The sequence below is a fragment of the Rutidosis leptorrhynchoides genome, chromosome 1 (assembly GCF_046630445.1).
Source record: "Rutidosis leptorrhynchoides isolate AG116_Rl617_1_P2 chromosome 1, CSIRO_AGI_Rlap_v1, whole genome shotgun sequence".
NCBI lineage: Eukaryota > Viridiplantae > Streptophyta > Magnoliopsida > Asterales > Asteraceae > Rutidosis > Rutidosis leptorrhynchoides.
In genome coordinates this window covers 431,657,378-431,678,621 of record NC_092333.1, presented here as the reverse complement: position 1 = coordinate 431,678,621, position 21,244 = coordinate 431,657,378, and the positions used below count along the sequence as shown (strand labels likewise).

At 36.0% G+C, this 21,244-nt stretch overlaps 2 protein-coding genes across 2 annotated transcripts; one reads left to right on the top strand and one right to left on the bottom strand.

Moving 5' to 3' along the window:
• Nucleotides 1–6,034: 6,034 nt before the first annotated feature.
• On the bottom strand, nt 6,035–9,563 carry LOC139902477 (uncharacterized). The gene is made up of 4 exons (XM_071885101.1): nt 9,526–9,563; nt 9,369–9,393; nt 7,918–9,174; nt 6,035–7,483 (listed from the first exon to the last, which is right to left on the bottom strand). Exons 1-4 carry the CDS (start codon nt 9,561–9,563, stop codon nt 6,035–6,037), a joined length of 2,769 nt encoding a protein of 922 aa, XP_071741202.1.
• Nucleotides 9,564–9,654: 91 nt separating this feature from the next.
• On the top strand, nt 9,655–10,233 carry LOC139902467 (NDR1/HIN1-like protein 12). The gene has a single exon (XM_071885092.1). It carries the CDS (start codon nt 9,655–9,657, stop codon nt 10,231–10,233), a length of 579 nt encoding a protein of 192 aa, XP_071741193.1.
• Nucleotides 10,234–21,244: the final 11,011 nt, after the last annotated feature.

Here is a 21,244-nt window from a genome sequence, read left to right as displayed (position 1 = left end):
AATAAGACTCGTTTTTCTTCGAACAGTGATATCGACATCTCTCAGAGGAGACTTAACCACATTCGCGATCATATGTCACTCACACACACGTCAGGAGGAATTCCAAATCAGTAAGATGTCGGTAATACCATCGAATGATAGGAAACCCCCCGAGACCTTTCCAAATCGCATTGATGTTGACCATATCAACAAAGATTGGAAACTCCCGCTTAGAGTGCTAATTGAACCTGGATTAACAGTACTTCAAGTTGAATTTCATCTCATACCACTCAAGCTAAGGCTTCGGTGGTTAAACATAATCTGACTTAACTGATGTTGGTGTAAGACATATGAAAGCAGTTTTACATACATAAAATAGTTGTGTATAGATGTATAGATATACTCTATCTATTTTAAAGTAACTGTCTCATTTAACCGTTACATAACTTTAATCTTAAATATTATTATATATTTTACATAATATTTTATAAAATCGAACGGACTAGTTTTTAAACTTTTTTTACTATTAAAATTTTCATCAAATATTATATAATATAAATAAATATATTTTAAATTAAAATTATCCAACATACTAATTCACATAATGCCTACAGATGTTGTCGAGTTACTGTTCCCTTTAGACTGATTTGTCATATTACCATTTCTTTCGAGGGTATTTTCGTCATTTCCTAACCCCATACTTATACTTGCTAGGGTTTGAACCTCCATTTTATTTCCCTTCACCTCCCCGTTCTGTTGGCGTCTTGGCGATGCGATGGTCTCCATCGTTGTTGCCTGACATCTCCACACCCCTATTTCATCAGTTCATCAACGACAGTTTTCTATACCAGATGCTAACATCTTCGACGCTACCCGTTGTGTTGGCGGTGTTACTGGCGACGGTCATCATCGACGTTGCTTGACATTTCTGCATCACCGTTTCATCGGTTCATCAAAATACGGTTTCCTATACCAGATGCAAACATCTCCGACGGTTAATTTCTACCTCCGTCCATGGCGTTAATTTCTGCTCATCAATATTTTGGCCGTTCAGATGGATGCGGGGCTTGATTTTGACCGACGGGATGGTTGTCATGGTTGATTTTTATCTTCGGGATGGTGGTTGGGTTTTATTATGGCCGTTAGGATGGTGATTTTCATGTGTTTTTACTGCCGGAACCCTACAATGTGTAGATCATAAAGAAGTGGTCAATTGCATAATTATGTAAGAAACATACTTATAACAAACCTTATTGTCGTTCCTTTGTTTCTATGGTTTATCCGGTACACATTTAATTGTTTTTTATTTCATTTTAGTTTTATTTTGAAATCTATATCAACAAGTTTTTCATGTTTTCAGGCATTTAGGTTTTTAGTTGTCGACTCCTAAGCTTATACTACCTCCGTCTCATTCCAATAGGGCAGTATTCCATTTTGGGCTGTCCCATTCTGATAGTCCACTTCCATAAATAGAAAGGAAAGAAGATATTTCATTGGTGGATCTGGAGAGAGAAGATATTTCATTGGTGGAGAAATGAAGTTAGTGGGATTTCCTAAAACTGCGTGTTTTTTGTCTGTGGACTATTGGAATGAGACGGAGGTAGTATTTTTTCGTAGTGGTTAACGTCTGATGATAATTTGATCATGAGATTATTCTTTTTGGCAAATATATCTATAGTCTATTTTAAGTAGAAGAGATGATTTTTAAGACTTAACGAACTATGAAAGGGATTCAAAATTATGTGTTTATGAAATGTATGATTTGACAAATTTTAGAACTAACATATTAAAGCATTTATGATGATTGTGCAACTGTAAAGTCTCAAATTTATGGATCTATATTCATATATATAACATCGTGTAGATATCAGGTAGTCATCAATAAGACTTTGATTTGTACCTTTTGAAGGCAACTTGATTGTAACATCACTATAGTTTTTACCAATTTGGATGATCAAATATGTAGTGTAGCTGCTACCAAATTGATTCATCAATTCCTTCTTAAAACTTAAAAATTGGTTATGCTGTTAATATATCACTCTTAATGAATTGAAAATTTGGTTACCGTATAAAAATAATCAGGCTATATGAACTTCCCTCCCGGTGATGTATTACTTATCGTAAAACTTTTTTTTTATTAAAAAAAGTCTGTTTAAGAACTGTTTCCCTCCTGCTGATGTATGTTGTTTATCATAAACTGTTAACCCTTCATCATATACTATGTAAGTACTATTGTTACGTTATGATATTCTTTGAGTAGTGTCGTTGTGTCTATGATTTTTACTCTTATATGTATTTTTGTTTATTCGTTTCAGCATCAATGAGGTACACTTCCTAATCTTAGGTGCATACTTTTTTTTTGAAATACAAATATTGTAAGTTGTTGATTTTTGAGTTGTTATATAAGTATGTTTTTATGTATGCAGGTTTGTCTGAATCTATATAAAAACTAACCACAGTATCCACAAGTTGTTATATAAGTATGTTACGTTTTGGTTCCCGGTATTGTTGTTAGTTGTTTTTATATATTACTTTTTTAGTTCCCGGTCGTTAGTTCTTACATGTATCCGAGATTAAAACTGAAAGAGTACTTATGGATAGTATGTTTGTGCGTCCAGAACAAACAAACGAGTTTAGATTCCTTTTGCTGGCAAAAGCAAATGAGTTAAGATTTCTGTTGTCAAAACGAGTTCCGATGGTAGTTTGTTGTTGGAGTTGTTGCAAAGATGAATATAATTCAAGTCCTAAATAAAGCTATGATCAAAGCGGCGGATAAATGAGTTAATTACTATCTTCTTTTTTTTCGATTTTACTGACTTTTATCAAACTAAAAACAGAATGTTACCGATATTTAAAGTTTAGCATAAACTTGCATATTAGCAGATATCTAATTGTATGTTTTGGTAGGTGATTGTAATTGCAAACTAAAAACAGAGAATGATCAAAAACAAAAGTTTGAAAATAGACAATTGTGAACCAAAAAATGGGATTGTCGCTTCAGTTTTGCAGTTCAAATCCCTGAAATGCACCGAATCAAAGGTACATATTAGGAACTTAAACATGGGATTAAGGTGAAGTGGATTACGTTGTGGCTTGAACATGTATTCTCAAATGAGATGAGGTGAAAATGTATTTTGTAGTTTACATTTGATGTCTTTTTTTATTGTACGTTTTCAGATTTTAGATATATTAAAACTAAATTGAAACTTTATTTGTAGTAGGTAATGAGTTTGTGTTTTGTTTGCTGCAATATTTGTTAATTTAGACTTAGATTCTCAATAGTTAATGGGAACAAGTTTAGATTTCAACAATGTTTGCTGCAATATTTGCGAAACTTTGAACGGGAACAAGCTCACATTTCTATAATATGTATCTATCTATACATATAATAAATTATATGCCAATAATCCTATATGTCACTCCCTGATTAAATTCTGCCACGTCACCTTCGTATTTAATGTTGTCACATTTCGTTCTCTCTATAGTTCCAATTTTTTTAATATGGTATAATATATCATTTAGATTTAAAAAATATTTTAAACTTGGAATGTGAAGGAATATTACCTACGAAGTATAATATTATTATTAATTACTATTATTAATTATAGGAATGTGAGCTAAAATTGGTAAGTCTAAGTATACCATACCACTAATAATTATATATTATATATAACTGATAATCAACCATTTAGGGAAATGGTTTTTTAATTAAAACCTAAAAAAATTAATATAACACTAACTATGACATATTTTAAATTAATAGTTTTATTCTCATTTATGTTATTAAATTAATATTAATATTATGATATTTATATATATATATATATATATATATATATATATATATATATATATATATATATATATATATATATATATAAATATAATTACTTTGAACTAAAAGGATATATAATGTAAGTGCACATAATATATTATTATTAATTAATAGTCAATTTTAAAACAATTTTCTTATGGATTCATACTTGGTGTTTTATTAATTATTTTGTCATTTGAGGTTAAAATGGTTCTAACTAACGGCCTTAGTGATAAATAGGATTTTTCATTATAATTGTATTATACATTTGATAAGTATTAATATTAACATTATCGAGTACTAATTTATACAACTGTCGTTCAATGTATGGGCTCATAAAACTAGTTTGTTATATAGCGGTAGTACAAAGTTTGCAGCGGAGCGCGGCCCATACTAGTTGATAACTAAAAACTCTAAAAATGAGGACAATTATTTTGAGTTGAATACATGCAGTAAAATACTACCATAAGTTTGATATTTAAAAACGTTATTTAAATTATTACTCCGTGTTCAAAATAAGAATTGTAATTGTATTTGCTTTGAATATGAATATTTTGACTGAATTCAGTTGTATTTACATTTTGAAGATAAATGCTATCTGATACAGAAAATAGCCAAACGGCTCTATGCCTAAATCATTAAGAAAATAAAGTATGTTCTCCTTTTTGTAAAAGGTTGCTTTTGTAATAATGGGAAATGATGAGCTTGATCCCAGCATTCTATTTTATTTCTAACACTCCGCCGTAAGTTGAATAGTGGGGTTTCCGATGTTCAACTTGGAGAGTATTTCTTTGAAGAGTCTTCCGTTGACTGACTTGGTTAAGATATCTGCTAGTTGGTCTTCTGATCGGACGTGAGGTAAAGATATGATTTCGGCTTCTAATTTTTCTTTAATGAAGTGTCTGTCAATTTCTATATGTTTGGTTCGATCGTGTTGAACTGGATTTTCTGAAATTGCAATTGCCGCTTCGTTGTCACACATGATCTTGATCGAAGTATTAGGAGGAAAACCAATTTCTGTCAAAAGTTTCTTAATCCATAAAGCCTCGGTTACACCTCGTGAAATTCCCCGAAATTCAGCTTCAGCACTAGACAGGGCGACAACCTTTTGTTTCTTGCTTTTCTAGGTAACCAAATTCCCTCCAACAAGGGCAAAGTATCCGGATGTTGATTTTCTATCTCCCTTTTCTCCTCCGTAACCCGCATCGGTGAATATTTGTGCTTTTAGATGATTGTTTTTCTCGAACAGGACTCCATCTTCTGCAGTGCCTTTTAGATATTTGATAATCCTCCATACTGCATCCATATGGTGTTGTTGGGGTTGATGCATGAATTGACTAACAACTCCAACAGCATGTGATATATCTGGACGAGTGTGAGCTAGGTAGATAAGTTTTCCCACGATTCTTTGATATTGACTTCGATCCGCTGCTTTGGAATCATCTTCTATATATAACCTTAGGTTTGGAATCATAGGAGTATCCGCGGGTTTGCAGTGGACCATTCCTGTTTCTGCAAGAAGATCAAGTATATATTTCTTTTGACATATAAAAATCCCTCTTTTTGAACGTAAAACTTCGATTCCCAGAAAGTATTTAAGACCTCCGAGATCTTTCATTTCAAATTCTTTAAAAAGGTTAGCTTTTAAGTTTGTAATTTCCTCTTGATCATTTCCTGTGATAATCATGTCGTCAACATAAATAATGAGACATGTGATAAGGTTTCCTCTTTTTTTTAAAAAAATAAAGTATGGTCGAAATTACTTTGTTTAAAATCGTAATTTTTCATATCAATAGTAAAACACCCAAACCAAGCCCGAGGGGATTGTTTTAAACCATAAAGAGATTTTTTAAGATGACAAACTTCCCTTTCTTTGAATTCTGATGTGAAACCGGGAGGACCTTCCATATAGACTTCTTCTTTGAGTTCTCCATGTAGAAAGGCATTTTTAACATCAAATTGGTGAAGTGGCCAGTCTTTGTTTGCGGCAACGGAGAAAAGGATTCTAATAGTATCAATTTTTGCAACTGGTGAGAAAGTTTCTGAGTAATCAACGCCATAGGTTTGAGTGTACCCTTTGGCAACAAGCCGCGCTTTATATCTTTCTACAGATCCATCGGCTTTGTGTTTGATTGTGAATACCCATCGACATCCTACCGGTTTCTTTGATTCTGGAAGGACACATTTTTCCCACGTATTATTTACCTTGAGAGCCTCCATTTCATCTTCCATTGCTTTCCTCTAGTATGTTGATTTTAGAGCTTGTTCAACCGTTGTTGGGATTTCTTCAGAGTATAATGCGGAAGTGAACTTTGTTGCTTCTTTTGATAGATTTCCTCTAGCAATATTTGCCATTGGATATCTTGATTTTGAGACTGTTCTCTCAGGAGAGTATCTCCTGGGAGGAATCCCTCGGTTGATTCTTGGAGGAAGAACATATCGTTCCCGTTCTTGTTGTTGTGTTTCATTTTCAGGATATACTTGATCACTATTTTCCTGTAAAATCTCCTCTAAATTTTCATGATTAGTTATATCAGGAGATTCGGTGTTTACCTCTGTATGGTCGGGAAGATCATTAACCGTAGTACTGACTGGAGGAGGACTTTGTGGAGTGGTATGATGAGTCACTTCTTCAGATGATGGAATATCTAGCCAACTCACAGCATCACCAAAGTCTGTCTCCCCCTGACTTGTGTGTTGGGTATAGAAGTATTCAGTTTCCAAAAAATCACAATTCATTGTAGTGTACATGTGTTTCCTTTTTGGACTATAGCATCTATACCCCTTTTGATTTACCCCGTATCCCACAAATACACATTTTTCAGCACACGCATCTAATTTGGTTCGTTCTATTATAGGAATGTGAACAAAAACCGTGCACCCAAATATTCGAGGTCTTAGGGTGAGATTAGATGGAGGTTTATAAAATTTAGTTAAGGTTTCAAGAGGGTTCTTAAGTTCTAAAGCTCTAGTTGGGAGTCTATTTACAAGATAAGTTGCGGTGGCAAGAGCTTCAGGCAAAAAAGACCTTGGAACATTAGATTCAATCATTAAAGCACGGGTTATTTCTAATAAAATACGATTTTTCCTTTCAGCCACCCCGTTTTGTTGAGGTGTGTGTGGACACGTGGTTTGATGAATAATACCCCTTTCTTCACAAAAAAGTTTCATTTGACTGTTGACAAATTCACCACCATTATCGGATCTTAAAACTTGTATTTTACTTTGGAATTGTGTTTGAATCATGTTGGAAAAAGTAGTAAATTTATCAAATACTTCGGATTTGTTAGTTAAAAAATATGTCCAAGTCATACGAGTACAATCATCAATAAATAAAAGAAAATATCGAAAATTGTGCCCCCCATTAACCCTTGCGGGTCCCCATACATCGGAGTGAACTAAAGCAAAGGGACGTTCGGTCTTTGTATTACTAGTTTTAAACGAGTTTTGATGGCTTTTGGCCAAAATACAAGTTTCACACTCAATACTATTATTTGAAGAAAATAATTTAGAAAATAAAATGCGCAAATATCCAGCAGACGGATGACCAAGACGTCTATGCCACAACCATGCTTGTCTATCTGGAGTCCCGTGAGCTAGCATGATCCTACCATCTTTAGTGACCTCATCCACATAGTACAGACCATCCCGTTCAGTACCATGCCCAATTATCTCCCCCGTTCTGATGTCCTGTAAGATACAGAATGTAGGGTGTAATAAGACGGTACAATTAAGTTCTTTTGTCACGTGACTAACAGAAAGTAATTTATGGGAAAGATCGGGAACATAAAGACAGTTTTTTAAATTTAAATTTGGTGAAATTTCAACTGTTCCCCCGCCCTTGACATGTATAATACCGCCATTAGCGGTTTTAATTTAGGTTTTGTTTGGTTTTGTATTTATAATAATATCATTTTTATTAAAAGTCATAGTATCGGTGGCACCACAATCAATAATCCACTCATTACTTTTGGTTTTATTTGAAACAATATTAGTTGACGAAACGTTATTTTTAACTTTAAAATCTTTAGTGTTATTTAAAAAATGTTTTGTTTTAAAAAAGTTTTGTTTAAAACAAGTTTTGTTTAAAAACGTTTTATTAACAAAGGTTTTGTTATTTTTACAAGAATATTATTTGGGTCCACATATTTATTATTTGACGCATTATTTTCAGTGGTGGGTGTCGACTTTGAACCAGATTCATCATCTATCCCATTATCTCTTTTTAACCTACCCACTTTATTTATGTTGGTGGGTATGAAATTTGGGGATTTAAACCCTAATCCCAACCCCTTGTTACCTTCACCAGATGATGATGATGGTGGATCGGCAGCAAGTAAACCAAAACCACCTTGAGAGATGGTGCCGGTTTCGTTATCTCCTTGTTTGCCTCTGGTTGTAGCTGTCGTTACCATCGAAGCTTTTCCCTTTTTGTGTCCATCAGGACACCAATCGGGATATCCAACGATTCTGAAGCATTGATCTTTGTTATGTCGTTTCATACCACACTCTGTACATTTAAGGTTGTCTTTATCCCGGGATGATGACGTGGAGTCTGACCGGCACTGTTGATTTCTTGATAGCAACCCATGGCCGTCGAAATCCTTGGATTTTGATGCCGGTGCTACCAGGCCAGTGGCTATGCCAGATTGGGTAAGGGCATCCGTTTTATTGTTAAATATAAATTGGTGTGCATTTTCTTTTCGAATGGCAGCGTAAGCTCCTTCGACAGTGGGTAATGGATCGGTTCTTAATAGCTCACGTTTGATATTGTCATGTTTATGATCTAAAGAATTTAAAAACTGGAATAGTTTTTGTTCTGACCTGATGTTATTATACTTGACAATATCATTCGGATGTTCCATTGGATTTGGATCTCTTATGTCGATTTCACCCCAGATTCCTTGCAATTTCAACCACAGTTCTTCAATTGATTTACCATCTTGCCTGATATTATTGGCTTTGACATGTAAATCAAAGGTTTGCAGCTTGTCTTTTCCAGAACTGTAGGTTGTTATTAGAGCATTCCATAGTGTTTTTGCTGTTGGAAACTGAGTAAGATTGCTTGCAATCTGTGGCTCTATGTTTTGAATGATCCAGGAAAAGACCACCAAGTCTTCCTGGTTCCACTTCTGGTTGTTGCTTGTTGGTTGATCTTCTGTTAAGTGATTGAGGAGGGCCTCAGATTTACCTCCGATGGCAACCTTGATCATACGAGACCAAAGTGAATAATTTGAGTTGTTAAGGGTAACACTGATTTTTAAAGAATCAGGATGCCTTTGTGATTGATTTTCATTGTTGGTTTGAAGAATTCTAGCCAATTGACTAGTTAGTTCTGTGATAAGTTGGGTGTTTTGAGTTTGGATGTCATCGTTTCCTGACTTGATAACCACTCAAAATAGAAAAAAAGAGAAGGCAAATGATTGAGTTGCAGTGATTTGAATGATCCTAGATCATCAACACTTGCTCTGATGTCATGTTCAAAATAAGAATTGTAATTGTATTTGCTTTGAATATGAATATTTTGACTGAATTCAGTTGTATTTACATTTTGAAGATAAATGCTATCTTATACAGAAAATAGCCAAACGGCTCTATGCCTAAATCATTAAGAAAATAAAGTATGTTCTCCTTTTTGTAAAAGGTTGCTTTTGTAATAATGGGAAATGATGAGCTTGATCCCAACATTCTATTTTATTTTATTTCTAACACTCCGTATATCAGAAACTTACCAAATATAGATGTCAATCTTCATGACCACTTGTCCCATATTTGGTTTACGACGTACACACCTCCCACCTCTTCACTTCTCAATTAAAACATCACAACTAACACAATAAACAAAAAACACCACCACTACCATGGGAAACGGCGAAAAACACACGGCCGATGAACCACCGTCTGACCACCATAACCACAAAACCACACCTCCTTACACCACTAACACCACTCACCGTAAAGTCTCCACAATCATTGTCATCATCCTACTAATACTATTCATAACCGCCCTCATTCTATGGTTACTTTACCATCCCCACAAACCCACCTTCACCGTTGTCGGAGCCACCGTTTACGGTGTCAACACGTCCTCACCACCGTCCATAACTGCCATGCAAATAGCTTTAGTCACAAGAAACCCTAATAACCGTGTGTCCATTTACTATGACCATATTTCTGTTTTTGTTTCTTATAACAACCAACCTGTTACTCCCATTTTAATGCTACCACCTTTGCATCATAAAAAGGATACTACAGTACTTGTATCGCCGGTTTGGCCGGTTTTGCCGGAGGTGGTTAATGGGTTGGGGAGTGATGGGGCTCCGGTGAGTTTAAGGTTGGTTTTAACCGGAAAGTTGAGATGGAAATATGGAGATGTGAAAAGTGGAAGGAATAAGGTGTATGTAGGATGTGATGTGTTGGTTGGGTTAAAGATTGTGTAGATGTAGTTTGGACCTTAGATCATACGTTGTATCTAGATTAATGGCGGAAACACTAATTAGAATGAGTCGAATACGTATTAGACTAACGGGATCGAATTAACCAATGAATAATTGATAGAATCGATGCCTAAGACTGTGTATTCGGTTGGTAAGGGTTTTGGGACGATTAGCAGCAAGTAATACGACGGCCTAAGGGTTTATGGTGTGTAACCTAACACAAAACCACGAAACCCGTATTTATACTAAATACAGCGACCATCGGCCGGTGGTCGGGGACCTTCGGCCGATGGTGACAGTCCCTCGACCGATGGTCCCTACCATCGGTCGATGGTCTTGAGCAGCCAACCGACTGCTTGACCTATTCACGACATTATACTAAGCATCATAAACACAAAGTATAAGTGTCCACGTACATATATGACTGAAATATCAAGTACATAACAAATAGAACAATAAACGTAATAGAACTCCGGATTTATGCACCAACAAACTCCCCCTAAGACCTAGTTCTATTCCATAAGTCTTCAGTCATCATACGGATCGATCACCATGTTGTTCAAGTAGCACAGCTTAGCCACTTTAACATACTGTTCAGCCTGTATCCTGTTTTCACGACGATAAAGCATACGGTTATAGTACAAAGTAAAAATATCAGCTTTGGTACAGTTCCTTAACCAGATCGGATCCAACACACGAATACAATCGATATCATCTTTCTTCAGCTTATCTAAAACAATCACAGCTTCCTCAGAACGATCATCATAAAACCACCAACGAAATCTCTGACTCCAATTCTGCGGCAATTTTCTTAACGGAACCTTCTTCATAGTCTTTGCCGGCTTATACTTCAAAATTTGTCGAGATACTCCATTAATAGGATCAACCCTGTACTTAATCCTCGGATACTGTGGTCTAAAATCCTTCCAGTTATTCGAATTGTACGCGATTCGAACTTTCTTAACCAACAATGATGAGCGATCGTTCATTCCACAATACAACATCTTTAACCTGGCAATCTGCATAAGCTCAAAATACGGCAGTGACTTGAACTCATGACCATGTTTAATGTAGTCAACTCCAAACTCTCGTTTAATTGCAAACATGTTGAATTCTTCAATGTATGCCCAGGCCAAGATCCTTCCTTTCGCACCTTTCCTCAAATTTATCATCTTCAAATACTTTGGCTCAAGCTTCGGTTTTTCACAATACTTTCGAATCCTCAAAATATCATGCCAGTCAGCTTCTAACTTCGCAGCAACCTCATCATTATACTTGACTGGCAAGAACCCTTCAGGCAAAACCTCAGTTCTCTCTTTCTCTTTACACCTTCGATTCAAAACTTCGTCATCTGTTCTAAACAACTCCTCAAAACCAGGAAGATCTTTATTCCTATCATTCATATACGTAGGATATTCTTCAAAAGTAACATCTTCCATTAAACCATCAACTTCCCCATCATCGATATCCTTAGAAATCTCAAGGCCAAAAGAATCATCCTCTGATGGAGGATCATCGGACTGTGCGTCAGCAGCTTTAGCTTCTTCTTGCTCTAGACGCACCAGCTCGTCCAGCTCAGCTCTGGTGAAGTTGTGAGGGATCTCACCCTCCTCTAAATCATCATAAACAACAGAATGCTTGAGCTCATCCTGTTTAGAAAAGAATTCACTAAAACTATAATCAATTTGTAAAGGAATTACTGACAGTGCTGTTTCTTTTGAAGTACCAGGAGCCAACACCATTTGAACATCAGTTTCTCCCTCTGGCAATTCAACCAGATCAAACTTCTCTTCCCAAGCAGTAATCTTAGCCAAAGCCGACTCTGCCACCTTTCTAGCTTCAGAAGCTTCTTTCTTTGCAGCAGTTAACAACAATGATTGATCACCAACTTTCTTCTGTAACAAATCAACCTGAGTTCTCAACCTAGTAACATCCTCAGTTTTCACACGATTCTCTTCTCTCAACTCCTCCACTTTCGCATCCATATCCTTCTTCATTCTCAGATTATCAGCCATAGCTTGAACATACAAATCATTCAGATTCTGAAGCGCAGATGAACTAACTCCTCCTTCTGCTCCTGTATGTGGTGCCTCCGGAGTTGGAGTAGACACAGTCTCTTGAGACAATTGTTGAACAATTGGCGGTGATTGATGTTGCGGTTGAGTTTGTTGCCGTGGCTGACTTTGTTGCTGTTGTTGACTTTGTGCTTGAGTAGGTGCAGTTCTTTGTGTAGCACCTGTAGCAGAACCACCTGGATTCTTCAAAACCAACTTAAACCTCTTGCTCGGTCTCATCTTTGTAGAAACCTGAGAACCTTCATCTTCTACCAGACGTCTCCTCTCACCTCTAGGAGCTTCTTCACCAATACCAGTATTAACATCAACGGGCTCATCAGCCAAACCTCCAGTACCAGAACCACCTGTACCCTGAGTATTCATCGGCTGATCAACCTCTTCATCACTGTTTACTATCTCAAAATCAGGCTCATGACCAGATAGACTGTTCTCATTCCTCCACTTCTTGCCTGGTGGACATTGATAATCTTCCCTCGCAAGATGACACACCAGCTTTCCATCACTAGCACTCTTCTTCTGATTTAATCGATTAAACGTAAGATCAGTCATATGTTTCAGCTCGATGACGTCCTTCTTTGATCTCGGTAGATCCATAGTTTAAGCATTAATCATTATCTGCAGGAACCTCGGATAAATCAAGTATTGTTGGCTCGTAACATTCTCCATCAACAGATCAAAGATAACACCCGAAAAATTGAAATCAGCTTTCAGAATCAAGGCAGCAAACATTCCCTGATAAATCTCACTCAGCTCATCAAATCCGCCTTGTAACGTACTCAAACACTTAACAATCACTAAAGACAGATATCTGTACGGTGGAGTGAATCCGCTTCTTTTGATCGTAGCACGTGTAATATCACCAGCATACTCACATCTCAGCACACATCCAGTAATCTTAGTCTTCGACAGTCTCTTGGGCATTTTCTCATCATCCTCAAACAAAAACGTGTTCCGAATAGTATACTCAGATATCTTAACCACTTGATCACATACTCGACTTACTATCACAGGCTTATTATCAACAGTTTCCACTCTAGCGTTAGCCCAGAATTCTCTCTGATGAGAATAATAAGCAGTACATGGCATTGACACCGCAGCAAATATCCTTGAACGCTTCAAGAATTCAATCACAGTCTTGTACTTGCTAGCATTTGGACCTTTGTCATTTAGACACGCCATCAGATTAGAGTTAGGGCTCGCCTTCAACCCTGGAAGACTAGCAGATGTGGGTCCTCCTGATGATTCAGTCTCAGAACTGTGGACAGCTTGTTCTTGATCCATTTGTGCACCTGACATGATTAACAAAAACTGCAAACACAATTCTTAATCAGTGTTAAATTCATGATTAATTAAGTATCACTGATTTATCATCACAGAACATATCACATTAATACGATCACGGTTACATAATCACATGTTCAAAGTTAGATCATTACAGACATAAGATACTGTATCAATGCTAACAGGCTAGCATTATCAAATTACACAATAATCTGAAAATAATCAAACATAAACATAACATCAGAATCAATCATCCCATTATGGGATCCTCTGGCACTAACTTTTCTTCATGTTGAATCACACCAAGTTTCTCAAACAAGTTATACAGTAAAGCTGCATATGGGAATGGTTCTTCTGATTCAAGAAAATCTTTCATCACATGAATGAGAAAGTGTCCCACATTCACTTGAATACCCTCTAGTAGGCAATATAGAAACAAGACTTCAGTACCAGACAGCAAATGATCTCCTTCTCTCCTAAAAGTCACATTTCTTTTGATGATTCTCAAATGTATCTCATGTTGTGGCAAGATATCTTCATCACTAACCTCAACTCTACCAGTATACACTACCTTCTCTGGCTTGCATATCCTAACAATAACATCTGACAATCTGAATCTACTGGGAATCTTTCTGATATCTTTGCTAGGGTACAGTATCTTAACCCCAGTATGAGGAACGTTTAACAGGTTTGAGAATTCCTCTAAAGTCCACCTATACTGTTGATTAAATAGACCCGAGTGTACAAACTTCTTCTTACCATCCTCTAAAGCAACATTGGCGTAAAATTCTCTAAGTAGAGCAGGACAGTAATAATCCCCAATATCTATGAAAGCCTGACACCCAATCTGTTCCCAAGGACTATAAGTCTGTCGAGTTGCAATGACCTTTTGTTCTACTAAGATTGGTCGATATCTAGCTAGGATCCTCCTACGGTCGATGTTGAACATCCATTGACCAACAAATGAGCCACCTGACATTCTAATACAAACTACAAGCACTAGCATTAGATGGGCATCACAGAAATTATCAGAGACCAATCATTCAATTAAAATTAATCAAAATAATCTACCATCGGTCCAACAGAATGACCATCGGTTGATGGTGGAGACCATCGGTCCGATGGTCTAGACCTACGGCAGATGGTCTAACCACATATACACACTGGTCAAATAACGACCTTCGGCCGAGTGACAAGATGTACGGCCGATCGATGGACACCATCAGTCGATGGTCAGAGACCCTCGGCCGGAGGTAGTTCATCAGATCTGTGACTCGAAATTGATCAAATCGTCCGATTTGACGTTTCTAGTTCAAATTCCTGTTATAACAGATGCTAAAGGGGCCGTTTATCATACATCAAACATCAATTTCAACAGATCTCAAATAAAACTCATCCGATTTAAAGTTTATACTTCGAACACTAAATCATCGATTACAAACAAACGATTAAGAGTTATGTTACCTTGTTTACGGCGCTAAGATCACAAAGAAAAGATGAATAATAAAAACTGGATCAAAACCTTTCTCCTTAACTTCAGAAAATTAGGGTAAAATCACACAATTTTGGCCAGAGTGACTGACCCGTTAGTCACTGGGTCCTTTTATGAAATGTCCCGTTCTTATTGATTAAAAACGTTCCATATTAATTGATTTCGTTGCGAGGTTTTGACCTCTATATGAGACGTTTTTCAAAGACTGCATTCATTTTAAAACAAACCATAACCTTTATTTCATCAATAAAGGTTTAAAAAGCTTTACGTAGATTATCAAATAATGATAATCTAAAATATCCTGTTTACACACGACCATTACATAATGGTTTACAATACAAATATGTTACAACAAAATAAGTTTCTTGAATGCAGTTTTTACACAATATCATACAAGCATGGACTCCAAATCTCGTCCTTATTTAAGTATGCGACAGCGGAAGCTCTTAATAATCACCTGAGAATAAACATGCTTAAAACGTCAACAAAAATGTTGGTGAGTTATAGGTTTAACCTATATATATCAAATCATATTAATATACCACAAGATTTCATATTTCAATACACACCCCATACATAGAGATAAAAATCATTCATATGGTGAACACCTGGTAACCGACATTAACAAGATGCATATATAAGAATATCCCCATCATTCCGGGACACCCTTCGGATATGATATAAATTTCGAAGTACTAAACATCCGGTACTTTGGATGGGTTTTGTTAGGCCCAATAGATCTATCTTTAGGATTCGCGTCAATTAGGGTGTCTGTTCCCTAATTCTTAGATTACCAGACTTAATAAAAAGGGGCATATTCGATTTCGATAATTCAACCATAGAATGTAGTTTCACGTACTTGTGTCTATTTTGTAAATCATTTATAAAACCTGCATGTATTCTCATCCCAAAAATATTGGATTTTAAAAGTGGGACTATAACTCACTTTCACAGATTTTTACTTCGTCGGGAAGTAAGACTTGGCCACTGGTTGATTCACGAACCTATAACAATATATACATATATATCAAAGTATGTTCAAAATATATTTACAACACTTTTAATATATTTTGATGTTTTAAGTTTATTAAGTTAGCTGTCCTCGTTAGTAACCTACAACTAGTTGTCCACAGTTAGATGTACAGAAATAAATTGATAAATATTATCTTGAATCAATCCACGACCCAGTGTATACGTATCTCAGTATTGATCACAACTCAAACTATATATATTTTGGAATCAACCTCAACCCTGTATAGCTAACTCCAACATTCACATATAGAGTGTCTATGGTTGTTCCGAAATATATATAGATGTGTCGACATGATAGGTCGAAATATTGTATACGTGTCTATGGTATCTCAAGATTACATAATATACAATACAAGTTGATTAAGTTATGGTTGGAATAGATTTGTTACAAATTTTCACGTAGCTAAAATGAGAAAAATTATCCAATCTTGTTTTACCCATAACTTCTTCATTTTAAATCCGTTTTGAGTGAATAAAATTGCTATGGTTTCATATTGAACTCTATTTTATGAATCTAAACAGAAAAAGTATAGGTTTATAGTCGGAAAAATAAGTTACAAGTCATTTTTGTAAAGGTAGTCATTTCAGTCGAAAGAACGACGTCTAGATGACCATTTTAGAAAACATACTTCCACTTTGAGTTTAACCATAATTTTTGGATATAGTTTCATGTTCATAATAAAAATCATTTTCTCAGAATAACAACTTTTAAATCAAAGTTTATCATAGTTTTTAATCAACTAACCCAAAACAGCCCTCGGTGTTACTACGACGGTGTAAATCCGGTTTTACGGTGTTTTTCGTGTCTCCAGGTTTTAAATCATTAAGTTAGCATATCATATAGATATAGAACATGTGTTTAGTTGATTTTAAAAGTCAAGTTAGAAGGATTAACTTTTGTTTGCGAACAAGTTTAGAATTAACTAAACTATGTTCTAGTGATTACAAGTTTAAACCTTCGAATAAGATAGCTTTATATGTATGAATTGAATGATGTTATGAACATCATTACTACCTTAAGTTCCTTGGATAAACCTACTGGAAAAGTGAAAAATGGATCTAGCTTCAACGGATCCTTGGATGGCTCGAAGTTCTTGAAGCAGAATCATGACACGAAAACAAGTTCAAGTAAGATCATCACTTGAAATAAGATTGTTATAGTTATAGAAATTGAACCAAAGTTTGAATATGATTATTACCTTGTATTAGAATGATAACCTACTGTAAGAAACAAAGATTTCTTGAGGTTGGATGATCACCTTACAAGATTGGAAGTGAGCTAGCAAACTTGAAAGTATTCTTGATTTTATGTAACTAGAACTTGTAGAATATATGAAGAACACTTAGAACTTGAAGATAGAACTTGAGAGAGATCAATTAGATGAATAAAATTGAAGAATGAAAGTGTTTGTAGGTGTTTTTAGTCGTTGGTGTATGGATTAGATATAAAGGATATGTAATTTTGTTTTCATGTAAATAAGTCATGAATGATTACTCATATTTTTGTAATTTTATGAGATATTTCATGCTAGTTGCCAAATGATGGTTCCCACATGTGTTAGGTGACTCACATGGGCTGCTAAGAGCTGATCATTGGAGTGTATATACCAATAGTACATACATCTAAAAGCTGTGTATTGTACGAGTACGAATACGGGTGCATACGAGTAGAATTGTTGATGAAACTGAACGAGGATGTAATTGTAAGCATTTTTGTTAAGTAGAAGTATTTTGATAAGTGTATTGAAGTCTTTCAAAAGTGTATAAATACATATTAAAACACTACATGTATATACATTTTAACTGAGTCGTTAAGTCATCGTTAGTCGTTACATGTAAGTGTTGTTTTGAAACCTTTAGGTTAACGATCTTGTTAAATGTTGTTAACCCAATGTTTATAATATCAAATGAGATTTTAAATTATTATATTATCATGATATTATCATGTATGAATATCTCTTAATATGATATATATACATTAAATGTCTTTACAACGATAATCGTTACATATATGTCTCGTTTAAAAATCATTAAGTTAGTAGTCTTGTTTTTACATATGTAGTTCATTGTTAATATACTTAATGATATGTTTACTTATCATAGTATCATGTTAACTATATATATATCCATATATATGTCATCATATAGTTTTTACAAGTTTTAACGTTCGTGAATCACCGGTCAACTTGGGTGGTCAATTGTCTATATGAAACATATTTCAATTAATCAAGTCTTAACAAGTTTGATTGCTTAACATGTTGGAAACATTTAATCATGTAAATATCAATCTCAATTAATATATATAAACATGGAAAAGTTCGGGTCACTACAGTACCTACCCGTTAAATAAATTTCGTCCCGAAATTTTAAACAGTTGAAGGTGTTGACGAATCTTCTAGAAATAGATGCGGGTATTTCTTCTTCATCTGATCTTCACGCTCCCAGGTGAACTCGGGTCCTCTACGAGCATTCCATCGAACCTTAACAATTGGTATCTTGTTCTGCTTAAGTCTTTTAACCTCACGATCCATTATTTCAACGGGTTCTTCGATGAATTGAAGTTTTTCGTTGATTTCGATTTCATCTAACGGAATAGTGAGATCCTCTTTAGCAAAACATTTCTTCAAATTCGAGACGTGGAAAGTGTTATGTACAGCCGCGAGTTGTTGAGGTAACTCAAGTCGGTAAGCTACTGGTCCGACACGATCAATAATCTTGAATGGTCCAATATACCTTGGATTTAATTTCCATCGTTTACCAAATCGAACAACGCCTTTCCAAGGTGCAACTTTAAGCATGACCATCTCTCCAATTTCAAATTCTATATCTTTTCTTTTAATGTCAGCGTAGCTCTTTTGTCGACTTTGGGCGGTTTTCAACCGTTGTTGAATTTGGATGATCTTCTCGGTAGTTTCTTGTATAATCTCCGGACCCGTAATCTGTCTATCCCCCACTTCACTCCAACAAATCGGAGACCTGCACTTTCTACCATAAAGTGCTTCAAACGGCGCCATCTCAATGCTTGAATGGTAGCTGTTGTTGTAGGAAAATTCTGCTAACGGTAGATGTCGATCCCAACTGTTTCCGAAATCAATAACACATGCTCGTAGCATGTCTTCAAGCGTTTGTATCGTCCTTTCGCTCTGCCCATCAGTTTGTGGATGATAGGCAGTACTCATGTCTAGACGAGTTCCTAATGCTTGCTGTAATGTCTGCCAGAATCTTGAAATAAATCTACCATCCCTATCAGAGATAATAGAGATTGGTATTCCATGTCTGGAGACGACTTCCTTCAAATACAGTCGTGCTAACTTCTCCATCTTGTCATCTTCTCTTATTGGCAGGAAGTGTGCTGATTTGGTGAGACGATCAACTATTACCCAAATAGTATCAAAACCACTTGCAGTCCTTGGCAATTTAGTGATGAAATCCATGGTAATGTTTTCCCATTTCCATTCCGGGATTTCGGGTTGTTGAAGTAAACCTGATGGTTTCTGATGCTCAGCTTTGACCTTAGAACACGTCAAACATTCTCCTACATATTTAGCAACATCGGCTTTCATACCCGGCCACCAAAAATGTTTCTTGAGATCCTTGTACATCTTCCCCGTTCCAGGATGTATTGAGTATCTGGTTTTATGAGCTTCTCTAAGTACCATTTCTCTCATATCTCCAAATTTTGGTACCCAAATCCTTTCAGCCCTATACCTGGTTCCGTCTTCCCGAATATTAAGATGCTTCTCCGATCCCTTGGGTATTTCATCCTTTAAATTTCCCTCTTTTAAAACTCCTTGTTGCGCCTCCTTTATTTGAGTAGTAAGGTTATTATGAATCATTATATTCATAGATTTTACTCGAATGGGTTCTCTGTCCTTCCTGCTCAAGGCATCGGCTACCACATTTGCCTTCCCCGGGTGGTAACGAATCTCAAAGTCGTAATCATTCAACAATTCAATCCACCTACGCTGCCTCATATTCAGTTGTTTCTGATTAAATATGTGTTGAAGACTTTTGTGGTCGGTATATATAATACTTTTGACCCCATATAAGTAGTGCCACCAAGTCTTTAATGCAAAAACAACCGCGCCTAATTCCAAATCATGCGTCGTATAATTTTGTTCGTGAATCTTCAATTGTCTAGACGCATAAGCAATCACCTTCGTTCGTTGCATTAATACACAACCGAGACCTTGCTTTGATGCATCACAATAAATCACAAAATCATCATTCCCTTCAGGCAATGACAATATAGGTGCCGTAGTTAGCTTTTTCTTCAATAACTGAAATGCTTTCTCTTGTTCATCATTCCATTCAAATTTCTTCCCTTTATGCGTTAATGCAGTCAAGGGTTTTGCTATTCTGGAAAAGTCTTGGATGAACCTTCTGTAGTAACCAGCTAGTCCTAAAAACTGGCGTATGTGTTTCGGAGTTTTCGGGGTTTCCCACTTTTCAACAGTTTCTATCTTTGCCGGATCCACCTTAATACCTTCTTTGTTCACTATGTGACCGAGGAATTGAACTTCTTCCAACCAAAATGCACACTTTAAAAACTTAGCGTACAATTCTTTCTTCCTCAATACTTCTAACACCTTTCTCAAATGTTCACCGTGTTCTTGGTCATTCTTTGAGTAAATAAGTATGTCATCAATGAAAACAATGACAAACTTGTCAAGGTATGGTCCACACACTCGGTTCATAAGGTCCATGAACACAGCTGGTGCATTAGTTAAACCAAACGGCATGACCATAAACTCGTAATGACCGTAACGTGTTCTGAAAGCAGTCTTTGGAATATCATCTTCTTTCACCCGCATTTGATGATACCCGGAACGTAAGTCAATCTTTGAATAAACAGACGAGCCTTGTAGTTGATCAAATAAGTCGTCGATTCTCGGTAGTGGGTAGCGGTTCTTGATGGTAAGTTTGTTCAACTCTCGGTAGTCGATACACAACCTGAATGTACCATCTTTCTTCTTGACAAACAAAACAGGAGCTCCCCACGGTGATGTGCTTGGTCGAATGAAACCACGCTCTAAAAGTTCTTGTAATTGGCTTTGCAGTTCTTTCATTTCGCTGGGTGCGAGTCTGTAAGGAGCACGAGCTATTGGTGCAGCTCCTGGTACAAGATCTATTT